The sequence below is a fragment of the Notamacropus eugenii genome, chromosome 1, assembly GCF_028372415.1.
Source record: "Notamacropus eugenii isolate mMacEug1 chromosome 1, mMacEug1.pri_v2, whole genome shotgun sequence".
In the NCBI taxonomy this organism is placed as follows: Eukaryota; Metazoa; Chordata; class Mammalia; order Diprotodontia; family Macropodidae; genus Notamacropus; species Notamacropus eugenii.
In genome coordinates this window covers 92,011,427-92,027,029 of record NC_092872.1, presented here as the reverse complement: position 1 = coordinate 92,027,029, position 15,603 = coordinate 92,011,427, and the positions used below count along the sequence as shown (strand labels likewise).

Below are 15,603 nucleotides of genomic sequence, written 5' to 3'. Positions count from 1 at the left end.
GGAAGGCTCGGGACACTAGTGGACTCCTGGTCTGAGGTCTTCACATCTGAGCTATGAGCTGGCTATGAGGTAGCAGCAGGGAGGCGTAGACTTCCTATGCAGATAAAAGACTGGCTTGGCCCCTTCCTCAGTGGAAGTGTTATGCCCTAATGCACCTACAATATGAGGTCTTTTCACAGGAGGAGTCTGGCTATGAGGTGGCTGCAGGAAGAACATGGCAACAGTGAAAATAAATACAATAGAGATAAGCAATAAATACAAAATAAATACAAAAGAGATAAGCAAGGAAATAAGATTATGCTTAAAGGTTCTATAGATAATGAACCAATATAAAAATCAATATATGCACCAAATACATAACATTTGAATACTAAAAGAAAAATTTAAATGAACTGTAGGAAGAAACACAGAATAAATTCTAGTAGTAGGGGATCAAAATATATCACTTTCAAACCTAGACAAAGCTAACAAAAAGTTAAAACCTAAAAACAAAATTGAGAAACCAAAAAGAACTTAAAAATAGAGTTGAAAAATATTAAAGATAATACCTCTCTGGTGATTAGTGAATGTTAAAAGAGTATATGTTTTTTAAGTATACATAGCAACTATACAAAAATTGAACATATATTGAGGCATAAAAACTTTGCAAACAAAGAACACAAGTGCTAAACATATCCTTTACTGTCATGCAACAAAAATTATATTTGACATAAGGACTCTGAAGGAAGCATTAAAAAATTAAGTGGATACTAACTGGTGGATAAAACAAATAACAGAAAATTTCATCGAAATAATGAGACTATATCAAAACTTTGGGGATTTAGCTCAGAATGCACAGCTCCCTTATGTTGTTGTTGTTTAGTTGTGTCTAACTCTTCAAGATCCTATTTAGGGTTTTCTTGACAAAAATACTGGAGTAGTTTGCCATTTCCTTCTCCAGTTCATTTTATAGATAAGGAAACTGAAGCAAACAGAAGTTAGGTGACTTGCTCAGGGTCTCACAGCTAATAGGTGTCTGAGGCCAAATCTGAACTCAAGTCCTCCTAACTCTAGGGCCAACACTCTATCCACTGTGTCATCTAGAAACCACAGCTCCTATATACCTACCCCTGAAAAACCTTTAAGTATGCACTAGACCAAATAAAGAAAACCAGTAAGAAATTATAATGAGTGACTTCCTCCAAACCAGAACTGCACACAAAATAAGCCAGAAGCCCACAGGCAATAAGAAAGGGCCACCCTTCCTCTCAGCAAAGTCAGGACTAGTCCTTCCCAGTGAGAAGAGAGACAGAATACTTTCTATCCTCTATTTCCAGAGTTAGACAACTGAGTTTCCCTAAGAAAGACCCAAAGGGGTTATAAAGTTCCAGTGTGATCAGACAATCTCATAGTGGAAGCCTGGAGGAATCCAAGCATAAAGGGCAGTAACCAACAGAACAACAAAATTCAGACTATAACAGCACAGGTCCAACAACAATTCCACACAAAACCCCAGTAGAGACAAACCCTAGGAATGGCTGAAAACCACAACTCAGAAACTAAAAGCTTGAGAAATGAGTAAATCAAAGAAAACATCAATTATATCAAATAATCATTCTAGGCTAAAGATCTCCAAAAAGAAGGTGCACATACTAGTGCAGACAGAAACTCAAAAGAAAAAAGTGGATTTTCCACAGGGATACACTGTTATCTAGGAAAAACTGAAGCAGGAGAACAACAAAAAAATTAAAATAAAATCTTTTGAGTAAAGAACTAGAGGGAGAATAAATAGCTTAAAATAGAGGACATGGGTGGCTAACCTTACCCTAAAGGATAAGCTAAAATACATGAAACAGAAATCAATGACACTATGTGAGAGCAAGGAATATTAAAAGAAAACTAAAAAATTAAAGAAATACTTTTTTAAAAAGCCTAGACAGTACATTTTAAGAAATAATGAATGAAAACTACCTAGATATAATGGTAAGGGAATTTAAACATCTTCCCTGCCTCTTAATAGGTCCATGTGACCTGCTTTGAGGTCTGGTCCAGTCCACAGCTTGAGTCACATGGAACTGATGATGGGAGGAGCTTGCCTAACAAGTAGAGCAGGAAAAGTAGAGCTGAGAGAGAGTGAGGCAGAGCTGGAAGAGGGCAGATAGCCTGAGTGAGAGAGGGAGTGATTTTTGCCTAAGGGAGCTTGTCTGTAGGGAGGCTTGAGAGAGGGAAGACTTGGGATTGGCCGTGCTCCCTAAACAGATAATATGTATAGATTTCTTTGTTACTATGATGGATTTAGCTTTCTGGTATCTGAATAAACATGTTAGTTTCATCTTTGAGGAAAACAATTTATATTTTGTGAATTTACCCTGGAAATATGCATGCATATCCATAGCAGCTGCTGTGGATATTGTACTGGCATTACACTAGGTCTATTAGAATTGGAGGGCAAAGTAAAGTTTGAAATAATCTACCAATCACCTCTTGAACATAACTCCTAAAGGAAAAGTCCCAGCAATGTTACTGCTAAAATCCAGAGTTTCCAGGTCAAAGAAAAAGATATTGCAAGCATACAGAAAGAAGTTCAAAGAACAACAAAACTGGGTTCACAGAAGATACAGAAGCTTTAAGTATGAAAGATCTTGGAATATAATATTCCAAAAGTTCAAAAATACAGACTTACATCCAAAAATAACTTAACCAGAAAAGCTGAGCATATGGGTAAAAAAAGATTAATCTTTAATAGAAGATTTTCAATCATTTCTGATGAAAAGACAAGAGTTGAGTAGGAAATACAAACACAAAAGCCGAGAGACAGCTAAAAAGGTAAATTTATTTGGGCAATTTAAAGGAACCACATGATAATATAGTGCTAATAAAATTCCTGATCCAGAAGGAGTAAGAAAAAACTAAAATAAAAAAACCTTAGACTGCCTCTTCACACACTATTTTAAATGAAAAGAACTGAGGAAATTCAAAAGAAGACGTAAGTCTGACCACTTTGAAAGCAATGTGTAGAATTTATCATATACTTAAAAAAAAAATAAAAAGCAAGGAGTGGGAAATGGAGATATCATCCTTTGTCTAGACTTCTTTGTTTTCCATGGCAACATAAAAGAAATTTAATTATATCAAAAATAAGTTTATCTTGCTTTGTTGTGACTTTTCCTAAATATTAAAATTCTAACATTTTTTACTAAAAGTTATATTATGCTATAATGAGGAAGATCAAGGTTAAACTTCACATATGACATTTCTTTTTTCCTAAACTGATGCTTTCTACAAAGTACTTACCAAAGTATTAAGCAAAAAAAGAAAGAAAGAAAGAAAGAAAGAAAGAAAGAAACTACAAAAGTAAATCTAAGTTCACGTCACTTACCAAAGGCACTAAAAAGCTGGTATAGGTCACTGGTTTTCCATTCTTTGGGGAATGTCACATGTAGAACATGATCTCGTTTAGGTTGCACTATAAGACACATTTTTAATGGAAGGTTTACATTTGAAAGGTGACTCAAGTATATTTACTTTATTTCCTATTCCAAAGGCAACCAGAGGCTTTACTAGTTTCTTTAATCTATTTTGCTACAACAGATATTTCCTGGTAGATACCAAGCCCAGATTAACTTGGGGATTATCTATTAATGTCACAAGATAAACACATGATGCTCAAGAACTATGACTCATTAAACTATCATCTTACATGGGACCTCAGTTTTTACTCCAGTAATAATTAAATTATAATAACAATAACAAACAACAGCTAACATTTATATAGTGTCTACTATGTACCAGGCACTGTGTTAAGCATTTTATAATTATCTCATTTAATCTTTACAACTACCTGGGAGTAGTAAGGATTAAATAAATGCTATTATTATCATCATTTTACAAATGAGGAAACTTAAGCAACAGAAGGCAAATGAGTTACCCAGGGTCACATGGCTAGTGTCTAAGGTCACATCTGAACTCAGGTCTTCCTGACTACAGGTCCAGCAGTATCCACTGTGCCACCCAGTTGTCTACAATGTGAGAACCTCCCAGAGTCCTTATCCTAGAATATTCTTTCTTTTTACAAAAAATCTCCTTGTAACTCACTAATTTTATTTTTAAAGATATAAAGATCTCTTTGTTCAGGATGTTTCACTGAACCATTTCTTCTCATTTTTATCTGTTCATTCTGCATGTTGGTTTAGAAGGGAATGAGTAACTCATTGCCCAACTTATATGTAGGAGTTTTGCTTTAATATAACTGTCTCAGTTCTTCACCCCTAAGACACATTATCTAAGTGAAGCAGAAAAGAGAAAGATGAATGAGGCAGGCAGAAGAAAGAGAAAAACGATAAGGATTTTTCTTCTAAATATATTGGTTTTTCATAGGTTTTTTAATGGGAGAAAAATCTCCAAATACTAGTAGTTTTGTCTTTTTTTTAAGATAACGGTGGAATATATACTGAGTTTACTGAATAACTCTAAGTGAAACAAATGTCTAATTTTTCTTTATAAACTAGTCAAAAAATCTGGAGGAAATCATGAAATCCAAGTACTGGCTGAAACAAATACTTTAGAAAGCATATGAAAATGAAACTTCATATCGCATAAGCAATGGAAAATAAATGTAAGTAGGAATTAAATCAAAACTGAAGGGCCCTATTAATTTAATTACACTAACCAGAGTCACTGTCCACTTTGAAATGAATCAGAAGCTTTCTTAAGAGATATTTCATCAGCTAGTCTTAAATACCACACGCTGAATTGTTCAGATTCAAAGACATCAAAATCACTTACAGTCTGGTCCTTCCAAATTGAGATATGGGATATCCATGACCCTCATAAGAAATAACCTAAGATGACAAGAAAGGAGAAATGGTCACAGCCAAACTTATATTTTACTTTAAAGAAAAGGAAATGCAAAATTCTGTAAATATTCTTAACAAATCCTAGCAATAGTTAAATGTCATCCATGTAAGAAAAGATACTAATCTGGACTAATTAGTGACCATATATAGAAAAAGATTTTTGGCTAATATCAATAAAAGCACCATTAAAATGGTACAAAGCAACACAGACATTTAGCCTATGATGAAACAATACAAGTATAACTAAGAAAGCTCTTGTCACCTAAGTCCTTAAACATTCTCCAGTGGTTCAACATCATAAACTAATATGAATTTATCAGTACAAATGATATTAAAGGGGAATTATCTGTTTTGACATTGTATCATAAGAACTATGGTTCCTTACAGCTGAAACCTCATTAGAATAGGAGCTCTATGAGGGCAGATATTCTCTTCCTTTCCCTCTTTGTATTCCCAGTACTTAGCCTAGTTTAGCAAAGTAAATGCTTTATTCTTTCTAAACAATGACTTTTTCTGGCTTTGAATAATAAAGTATCAAACAAAAGATAAAGAATCGCCAGCTGTTGTGAGGTATTTCTGCATCTATCTCAATGATGGTAAGACAGGAGCTAATTATAACAGAAGTTTCCATTTTTGTTTCTTAAATGAAAAGGCTCTTAAAAATTTCAATGATAAATTTTATATTTAAGTAGATTCATGATGTCTGCTATATGGTCACTTCAAGCAGCATAAATTATAATTTATCCAATGCTTCTCATCTTGACATTCCTGTCCATGTCATTCCATAAATCCTCCATACATCCAATGCACCGAAGGATTTCCTGACTTTAAAATTTGTTGGATACTAAGTAACCCTCATGCTATATACGTTATCCTTCAATCTCAAAATTACTTTTTGGCCTCTTATTTTACTTTTTAATGCATGTCCTTGATTACGACTCTTGTAATACTTCTCTCAATGCAAATCACTGTTGTAAAATTATTCACTTCTCTCCGAACCCTCCAAATTATTTTCTCTTCTCTAAAAATGATTTTGCTTTTAGTGACTCTTAAAATTTGATTTACTCAACTAATACTCTGCAGAACTGTTACTTTTTGATAATGAATAGATTTATTATCAATTAAAAACTACTTTATCCTTGGAAGAAGTCTTGTAGACTATTGTCACTACCTTGCAATTAAAGGCTCATTTCTACTCATTATTCATTAATGATCTATTTAACAAGTGATAGCACTAATAGGAGAAATAAACACATTGCTGTGGTCCTGATCTACAAAGAATCTCTTATTTTTTTTTAAATGTGCTCATGTTTCAAGATTCTTTTTACTTAATAATTAATGCTAACACCTAAGAATTAAACTGAAGTAGCTAATTCAAACTAAGAACTTGGGAAATCATTAGAGGTCTCAATATAATATTATACCATAAAAATTCATAAAGTCAATTCTTCATCTGGAAAACTCAGAGACTAATCCATCAATTCTAACAAATTCTATACTTAACAGGTTTAGGAACCTAAATGTCTAAATAAAATTACATTCTTTGAAAAATATACTCTTGAAAAAGGAAAAAGCATTAAAATAAGACTGCAAGAACAAAGAAGAGATAAATGAAAGACTGATAATACAGGTAACAAAAGAATTATAGTAGGGCTTCTTTAAATAGCAGTTTTCCTATTGCAGTCACCAAGCATTAATTATTATTAGCTTAGATCAAGACACAAGGAAGGTCATGAAAACCTCTAGAAGTAGTTTCCAACCGAAGATTAACCAAGACTCAAAGTGGCAGTTAGATGGGTGTAGAGTATTGGACTTGAAGTCAAGAAACCCTACCTCAGATAATATGATTACCAAACAGAGCTCAAGGTGTTAACCCTAGGCAAGTCATTTAACCTCTCTGAGTCTCAGCGTCCTAAATATAAAATGAGGGTAAGAGAATACAAAGTTACTTCCAGCCCTTAATCTATGATCCCCTGGATCATTTCTGACATGATCAGTGAAAAATTAAAAAAAAAACAAACCCACATCTTTAATATCCAAAACATCAGTTAATAGGTGACTTTCCAGAACACATTTGAAACTACGACACTATTAATAAATGATATCCCAGGCTAGGGTTTATCTGGTTTGACTAAGCAGTTAATTGGAGATAATGAGAAAAAGGTCGAATTTAAACTAATTTTTCAAACCCTATGACATTTTATAATTATTGTAGGGAAATTACTAAATTGGTAACAGATTCCAATTTTGAATTTGTAATAATTAAAATGGACTACTAGGTCCTCACTTTTGTACAATGTATCAAAAAAGGAACTTAAGTAACTCAAGTATGAGCCATATTTAATCTAAAGAGTATTTTTTAGACTTCATTGACCACTATAGCAAATATGTTACTAATCATAAACAACTCATTTAATCCTAATAAAAGTTCAATAGTATCTCTACTTAGAAATGCCATTAACTATTCTGGTTTGCACATACTGGAAAGTAGGGAAATGGTACAGCTGAAAACTTCCATTAATTCTCACTGTCATTTTTTTTTATTACTAAGATTTCCCCTTATCGTATCTATATTATCTATATTGTCTCATTCAGTAAAGGAAGAAAATGAGTTTAAAGGGAATAATTTTATTGCAAATGCATTAACAAAGGATTCCTTTTCGTTTGTTATTTTTAATTAGGCTTACATAATACTATATTTGGAAAACTTGTGGAATCTTTCCAATGGGCCTATGTGGCCTATGATTTAATATTTTAAAAGATTTTCCTTGATTAATCTCATTAATAGGGGCTGTCTGTGCTAAGTGTCTTTGATAGCTAAACTCCTTGAAAAGACGATCTAATAGGTACTTCCAACTTTCTCCATTACAATATGGCTTCCAACTTTATTATTCCAATGAAACTGCTCTCTCTCCAGTTACCAGGGAACTCCATTACCAAATCCAGTGGATTTTTCTCAGTTCTTAGTCTCCTTGATTTTTCTAGTCTTTGATGTTGTTGATCACTCTCTCCTCCAAGACAGTCAAATTATTACAGTCCATGGGCAAATCATTTCTATTGTATAAAACCTTTTTTGAACTAAAAATTTCTAGCCAAAATGACAAAAAACTATCCAAACACTGTCTACTTATTATTTCAACCAAATAGCAAATTCTTATATGCAATTTATTAATAGCTTTTCTTAGCTTTTTCCTAAACCTCTGATTTAGTGATTTGGTTTTGGACATCGGACAATGGACTCAAACTGATGGGGTTCATACTCTGGGAACCTCCCAAACTCCCCTTGAATCTTCCCACTTAACCTGGCCTTTCATACTCAAATCTGCTGCCCTTGGCCTAGCCTGGCATTCCACTGTCTGTCACCTCTGGATTGCCCGACTGACTGGCTTCACACCCAAAGCCCTCCATTGTCTGATATCTCCTGATTGCCTCCAGCTGTTTCCAACCCTTGACCAGTCCAGTCCCACTGAGGTCCTCCTTGGACTTCTACTCAAGACCCTCCCTAAATTCCTCCTCCCATTACCCCGGACTATCAGACCACCCCCAGATCCCTCTTACAGTCTTCATCTGTATTTAAATTCCATCTCACCTCCATGAAGGTGTTCAGATTCAATCCAGTTCAGAACTGTCTAGCTGAGATTGTACCTGGCCTACATGTCGTTACAAATGCTTAGGCTCCTTAAGAGTCAACCCAATATGGCTAACCTTTAATAAACTTTGCTTTTCTTTAGCTTTAAGAAGGCTTCTGTCGAATTCATTTGAGTAGGACCCTGCATGTCGGTATTTCAGGGTCCCCAGCACCCCAAACCTCAACAAAACCATGTCAAAACACTGAAATCCCACATTGCATGTAATTTGGAAGCCAACAATATGTTGAGAGAATCATAAGACTGTAAAATGAACCCTTGTATTTGCAGCTTTGCTTCTAGGAATACAGACCAAGACAAACTCCTCCCAGTAAACACTCATCTTTCTTGTAAAATGCTGCTTGCGGACCATTAAACTCGAAAAAATGTGTGGTCTTTGAAATTTTAATAAAACCCTTTAAATGAATGTTTACTACACACAGGCTAACTGTTTTAGGGTCTACAATGATTTTCTCAAATGAGGGGCTAAAATGCTTTACATAGAAATCACCTTACATGATATTAAATTTCAAGCAAAAACAGGGAAAAACCGTAAACAAACAAAAATTTTGCTATGTATATGAAAGTCTGTTCCTTCACTGTGAACTCAAAATAATTAGAATGTCTTTCATCTTTAGATATAAAAACTTATTCACTCAAACCAACAACTCTGTAAAATTTCATTCTTACCTCTGTGATGGTGTTATGTGGCCATAGAAGTATACACAAAAAAGTCAAGAAAAATCCTGATCTTAGATCCTTAATACAATTCCTGTCTCTTTTCATGAATATTTTACCATTGATTTAGCATCTGTTTGACATTAACAACAAAGAAGACACCTTCTGCCATTATCTTTTCCTTCATTACTGTCTCACATAATGAGGTGGTCTTACTCTTTCCAAAGCTATCTCATCTTCAAGTGATCAAGTTCAAGTGATCCCATTCCATCTTCCTCCAATATATTATCCTCTGTCATCCTCTCTGTCTCACTTATTTTTAATCTCTCCCTTTTTACTGGCTCATTTCCTTCTATCTTACAAATATGCTACTGTCTCCCCTATCCTGAAAAAAACCCTCACTTGATCCTTCCATTCCTGACAACTACTGTCCTGTGTCTCTTATGCCCTGGATAGCTAAACTCCTTGAAAAGGTCATTGCAATATGTGCCTCCACTTTCTCCCCTTTCACTTCCTTCTTAATTCCTTACAACCTGGCTTCCAACTTTAACACTCCACCAAAACTGCTCTCTCCAAGTGCAAATCAAAACACCTCCGAGGTACCACTTCATACCTATCAGACTGGCGAATATGACAGAAATGGAAAATTATAAATGTTGGAAAAGATGTAGGAAAATTGGGACACTTACGCACTGCCAGTAAACTGATCCAACCATTCTGGAGGGCAATTTGGAACTATACCAAAAGGGCAATCAAACTGTGCATATCCTTTGATCCAGCAATACCACTACAATACAATCCCAAAGAAATCATAAAAAAGAGAAAAGGATCTACATGCACAAAAATTTATAGCAGCTCTTTTTGCAGTGGCCAAGAATTGGAAATTGAGGGGAAGCCCCTCAATTGAGGAATGTCTGAACAAGCCGTGTTAAATGAATTTAATGGAATACTACTGTGCTACATGAAATGAAGAGAAAGGAGACTTCAGAAAAACTTGGAAAGACTTATAAGAACTGATGTTGAGTGAAGCGATCAGAACCACTAGAACATTATACATAGTAACAGCAACATTGTGTGATGATCAACTATGAATAAATTAGTTCTTCTTAGCAATACAATGAACCAAGACAATTACAAAGGACTTGTGATGGAAAATGCTATCCACATCCACAGAAAGAACTGATGGGACTCTCTATGCTGGTAATTCTCAAATCCACCTACCTTGCTGACCTCCAATACTGCATCTCGAATTACCTTTCAGATTTCTCAAACAAGACGTCCAGTAGACATTTTAAACTCAACATGTCCAAAACTAAACTCATTGTCTTTCTCCCTAAACCTTCTACTTTCCTACCTTCCCTATTACTGTGAAGAACAAAACCATCATCCCAGACTCTTAGGCTTGCAACCTAGGAGTTATCCTCAATTTGTCACTATCTCTCACCCTCCATATTTAATCTCTTGCTAAGATCTGCCAACTTCACCTTTGCAATATATGTGTCCCTCTGACACTCTAGTGTAGGCCCTCATCATCTCACACCTAGATTATTACAGTAGATTGTTGGTGTGTCTGCCTGCCTCAAGTCTCTCCTTGTTCCAATCCATCATGCATTTTAGCCACTAAATCACAGGTCTGATAATGTAACCCACTCTTCTTCCTCAATAAACTCCAATGGCTCCTACAGCCTTTAGGATCAAATACAAAATGCTCTGTTTGGCCTTCAAAGTCTATTATAACTTAGCTTTCTCTTACCTTTCTAGCTTTATACCTTATTCCTTCTGCCACATACTCTTTGATCCAGTGACACTGGCCTCCTGGCTATTCCACGAATAAGACACTCCACCTCTCAGTTCTCAGGCTGTCCCTCATGCCTGAAATGCTCTCCCTTCCTCTGTATCAACCAATCAACTCCCTTGTTTTCATTCATGTCCCATTCTTTGTGACCCCATTGGGGGATTTCCTGGCAGAGTCACTGGAGACACCATTTCCTTCCCAGCTCATTGTACTCATTATCTCCAGGCCCAGCACTCTATCCACTTACTTATGACTTGCCCTAAAATCTCTAACAATATAAAAGTTACACATAAGTACAAAATTCCATCTTTTACAAGAAACTTTTTCCTACTTCCTCTAAATCCTGCTGCCATCCCTCTATTATTCTCTACTGATCCTCTATATAGCTTGCTTTATATATATGTTTGCATTTTTTCTCCCCTATTTGATTATAAACTCCTTGAGGGCAGAGACCTCTTTCACCTCTTTTTCTATCTCTAATGCTTAGTGCAGTGCCTGGAACACAGTAGGTACTTAATAAATGTTTGCTAATTGATTGATTATCCCATTCCCTATGACCCAAAGAATATAAAAGAATCATCAAGAGGCATTTTGTCATCTATTTTACATTAGCCATATTTAAGGACAGAAAAATGATGCATATGGAGTCTAAGGTCTGAAATTATTTAAAAACAAAACAAAAAAACTACTAAACTGCATTAAGACTTTTGGGACACTATTTGATTGGAGGACAGAGTATGGTAATGCTGAAGAGAAAGTAACCAACCAAAAACTACAGAGAAATGGCAATGTCTAACCTGTATGACTCCATATTCCAAACCTTCAACCACCTCTATGTGGAGTCTTGATCTATTTCCTTGACTGACTCCATATAAGAATAACCCAACAGAAGAGTAATACTTTAAAAAATGAGGTCAAGAACAAAACGCATCTTCCATCTGAAGAAATGCTCATGTGTGTTTTGCTTTAAGGTTTACATAAGGTTTACTTTTTTCAAAAGTACTCCTATGAGGTAGGGAGGGCAGCAAACTTGAGCTTGATGAGATTGAGTGGCCAAGATTCAAACCCAGATTTCTCCAGACTCCAAATCCAATATTTTTTCCATTGCAGAATGCTCAAACAATGGTTACCAAAGCGCAACAATTTTGTACAGATAAAAAGACGACATGACAACAGAATCTCCAAGGAGTGGCTAGCTGACAAATCAGCTACCTGAAGCATAGTAACCACCAAAAAGATGAGCAGAAGAGATACTTTAAAAAGACTAAATTACAGTTACAAATAATATAGCACAACAATTGTCTGCTAGGAAACTGTGGCAGAGCCATCCTAAAACCTACCTATGAGCAAATTTTCTCTAAGGAAAGGTTTCAGGCAGCTAAGAGCCAGATGAGGATGAAGCAATAGGCAGGGAATCCAATTAGCTATAGCCACAATTCAAAACAGTAGTCTTTCCATGTGTGTTGTGAGAGGTATGCTATGAAAATAAAGAGGCACATGCATCAAGTCTTTCTAGTCACCTGAACTCAGATGTAATGATCACCATCCGGAGGTCACAGAATCATACATGGAAAATTCAAAAGCACCTTTAGTGAGCTGTGTGGACTTAAAATGTCAAAGCACGTTTTCACAAAGAAAACATATTCTGATTTCTTTGACAAAGCAAAATCTCAAGTCATCAAAATTCTCAATCTTTTTGTCAAAATGCTAGTTATGGTTACTTCATATACCAGGCCAAAATGTAGATTTCATTTTACTTGCTGGCATCAAAATTATATACTCTTTTCCAACAAACTTTTCTTCAAGAGAGATCTTACATACACAGCATTACAGATATATTTTCAAGTGAAATAGTACTTCTCTCGCTCCAATGAAAACTAGAAGATAGAACTATTTAGAAAAATCTAATCTCAATGCAATTTTAGTGAAGAACTAATTTACAGCTTAGCTTCGCTATGTGTCCTTCAACTGAAAATTGAAACATTGAACGACTCACCAGGTTTACTGTACTTGCAAATAGTCTTGGTATTTCCTCCAGGCCACAGCAGTAAAATCACTGCATAAGAAGTTTGTATGCTAAGGCTCATCATTATACATATTTATGGGCTATGAAAAACTAATTTTATCGTTAGAGGGGAAAAGGCAAGCAGAAATGTGTCCTAAATCAGACTATTTATTTTGAATGCTCAGTAATGCTTCTGTGCAAAATATGAGTGAATGCACAGAAGAGAGCTGTTTTAGCATCATTTTAATTCTAGTCAGTTGTGGACACAATGTTCAATCAAGTCACTTGCTCTTTAGACAGAGAATGTTGCCTGACATTTGTTTCCTGGGGTCAATTCATGTGCTTCCCTCTGAACACAGATGTAGCGTTACCAACACCAATGAGAGGAAAGCTCATTTGAAGAGTATTCGCCTAATGAACCACATCAAATTATATCTAGAATATACAGAAGTAAAAATTCTGAAGTGGTCATTAAACAAAGATAACATCTGTAGGTCTTATAGAAGAATGTTTTAAAATACAAGAGTAAACGGAACACAATGATTGGTCAAGACAGTTATCAAGAACTCTAAAAACTCATGGATTAGGTAGTTTGTGAAATCAAAAATTATCTTTCTTTAAATACAAACATTAAGATCCTGGAATGCATTTCTCTATGTTGAGATGGTAGCTCCTTATAACAAGGTAACTCATCTGCTTGCTTATAGCATTGAGCAACTTATGCCCAGTGAGTATAAGGCAAAGCTGTTTTCATGCATTTCACTGCTAATCTCCCCCTAATGGAGAGGATAAGCTGCTAAAATATAGATGTATGGGTTGATATTATTTTTCCAAACAAGGCAGAATTAAAGTAAACATATTAAGTCAATACTTATACTGAAGAGAAATTTTTGTAAAGCAATAAAAGCATCTTCACCACATCATGACAGCTTGGTGTTTGGACAGTCTCTCATACTGCTTTCTAAGTGTCAATATTGTTGATGGTGCCAGGGCTCTAGGATGAGTTCAGGTGAGTGCCATTTAAGGTTTCTCACACAGACTAACCCTTAAACACAAGGCTAACTTGTTTAAAATCAAAACTTTTTGGTAATTAAAAACAGTAATGCAGGACAACAGATAACAACCTAAGACAAACTCTTCACCAATGGTTTCTTGAAAACAAGTGCTGATTCAGACATAGTCTAAAAAATCAGTACAAAGAAGCCAGACAAGACAGAAAATAAGTTAATAATAATAAAAACTCTCCTCCCCCTTCTCTCTGCCTCATGGCAGTCTCTACTTGTAAATCACTCTTGAAGTGCCTATACTAAGGTGATGCTTGAGGAGTCTTAGGCTAGTGGTTTGGAGCAATGAGAGAAAAAGGCAAATAAACACCAGAAAGAGAAGACAGCTTCAATAAATATATGTGGGACCAATGCATACTGTTTTGGGTGATAACAAGTTCAATAGGCTTACTTCTACCTTGAACTTATCTAGAAAACTGTATTTATTACAATTCATAATTCATCAAAATACTTGCCTTTGAATATACTTTTGCATATTTTTTGCAGACTCCCAAAATGAACTTCATTTTTAAAGTATCTGTTTATTTAGGCTCATTTTATCTGGAAATGAATGTGTATGGCAGCTGATTTGATGGAGCTTAAAAGTAGGCTGAGTTATAATTCCCCATGGTTTAAGTTATACTTCTGAAGAAGCCTAGAGGGTATAAAATACTATTTTAAAAGGATGGTGACTCATCTAATTCCCCTGTGCTGCCACCATTAAAAGAAAATTAAACTAATATCCTTCAATTCTGGGGACATTTGCCTCTACAGCATGTTGTGGGTGATTGTCACCTATCAGCTTGGTACTTTCTCCTGTCTTGCCTCTGTCTTCATCTTCTCCTGAACTCTTCCTGCAATAACCACAAAAGGGTCCTGGAAGATAGTACTTGAAAAGCACTGCTTCAGCTTTATATGCTAACTCCAGATAATAAGCTGAAGGAGAGGATTGAGCTGCCATTCTCTTATTTCCTCACAACTTACACAGCTTCCCCATAATCCTTAAAAAAAGGGCAAACAACATAGAAGGCAGTTTACACTTCAAACTTCAGTTATGTATTGAGATCCTTTAAAGTAAAATACAGATCACCATGAAGTATTTTCTGAAAAAGTTTGCTGAGATGCTCTTATCCCATGAAACCTTATATCCTATGAGACCTTATAGAGAGTCAAGCACTTCAGCTGTTTCCCCTTCTGTTAACACTCAAAGTACCACCCAACCACAATTATACCAACTGGCATCAGTTGGTGGCATCAACTGACAAGAAAAACAAGACATTCTCTCTGACTTTCCCCAGTGAGAGCACTAAATACTTACTTATGGCTTGCCCTAAAACCTATAACAATGTAAAAGTTACACATAAGTACAAAATTGTTATACAGGTAAACTTTAAGAATTCTTTATCCAATAACTTAAAATCTGAAAGTTTGTATATGCCTAAAGATTTAGATATCTTTCAAGGGATGGCAGATGAGAAAGAGGAAAGGAACTAGATCCATAATTTCATGCATATAAGGAACTCATGGTATGAAAACTCCCTCCTTATGTAGAGCCCCAAATTAAACTATGACTTACGTCCTTGGAGAGTTGCCTAGTTCTGGGACATAAGTGCCTTGTCTC

General features: G+C 35.4%; 1 protein-coding gene across 3 annotated transcripts in view; it reads right to left on the bottom strand.

The window, feature by feature from the left end:
- PARN (poly(A)-specific ribonuclease) overlaps positions 1–15,603 on the bottom strand; it is a 187,148-nt gene that overhangs the window by 116,481 nt on the left and 55,064 nt on the right. For all 3 annotated transcript variants that reach the window (XR_011967137.1, XM_072609539.1, XM_072609548.1), the window contains exons 19-20: positions 4,765–4,820; positions 3,359–3,445 (exon numbers count right to left, since the gene is read on the bottom strand). Coding sequence is in view for 2 of the 3 variants with exons in the window: in XM_072609539.1 (XP_072465640.1) it covers positions 3,359–3,445; positions 4,765–4,820 (143 nt within the window). In the remaining variant the exon portion in view is untranslated. The remainder of the gene's footprint in view (positions 1–3,358; positions 3,446–4,764; positions 4,821–15,603) is intronic.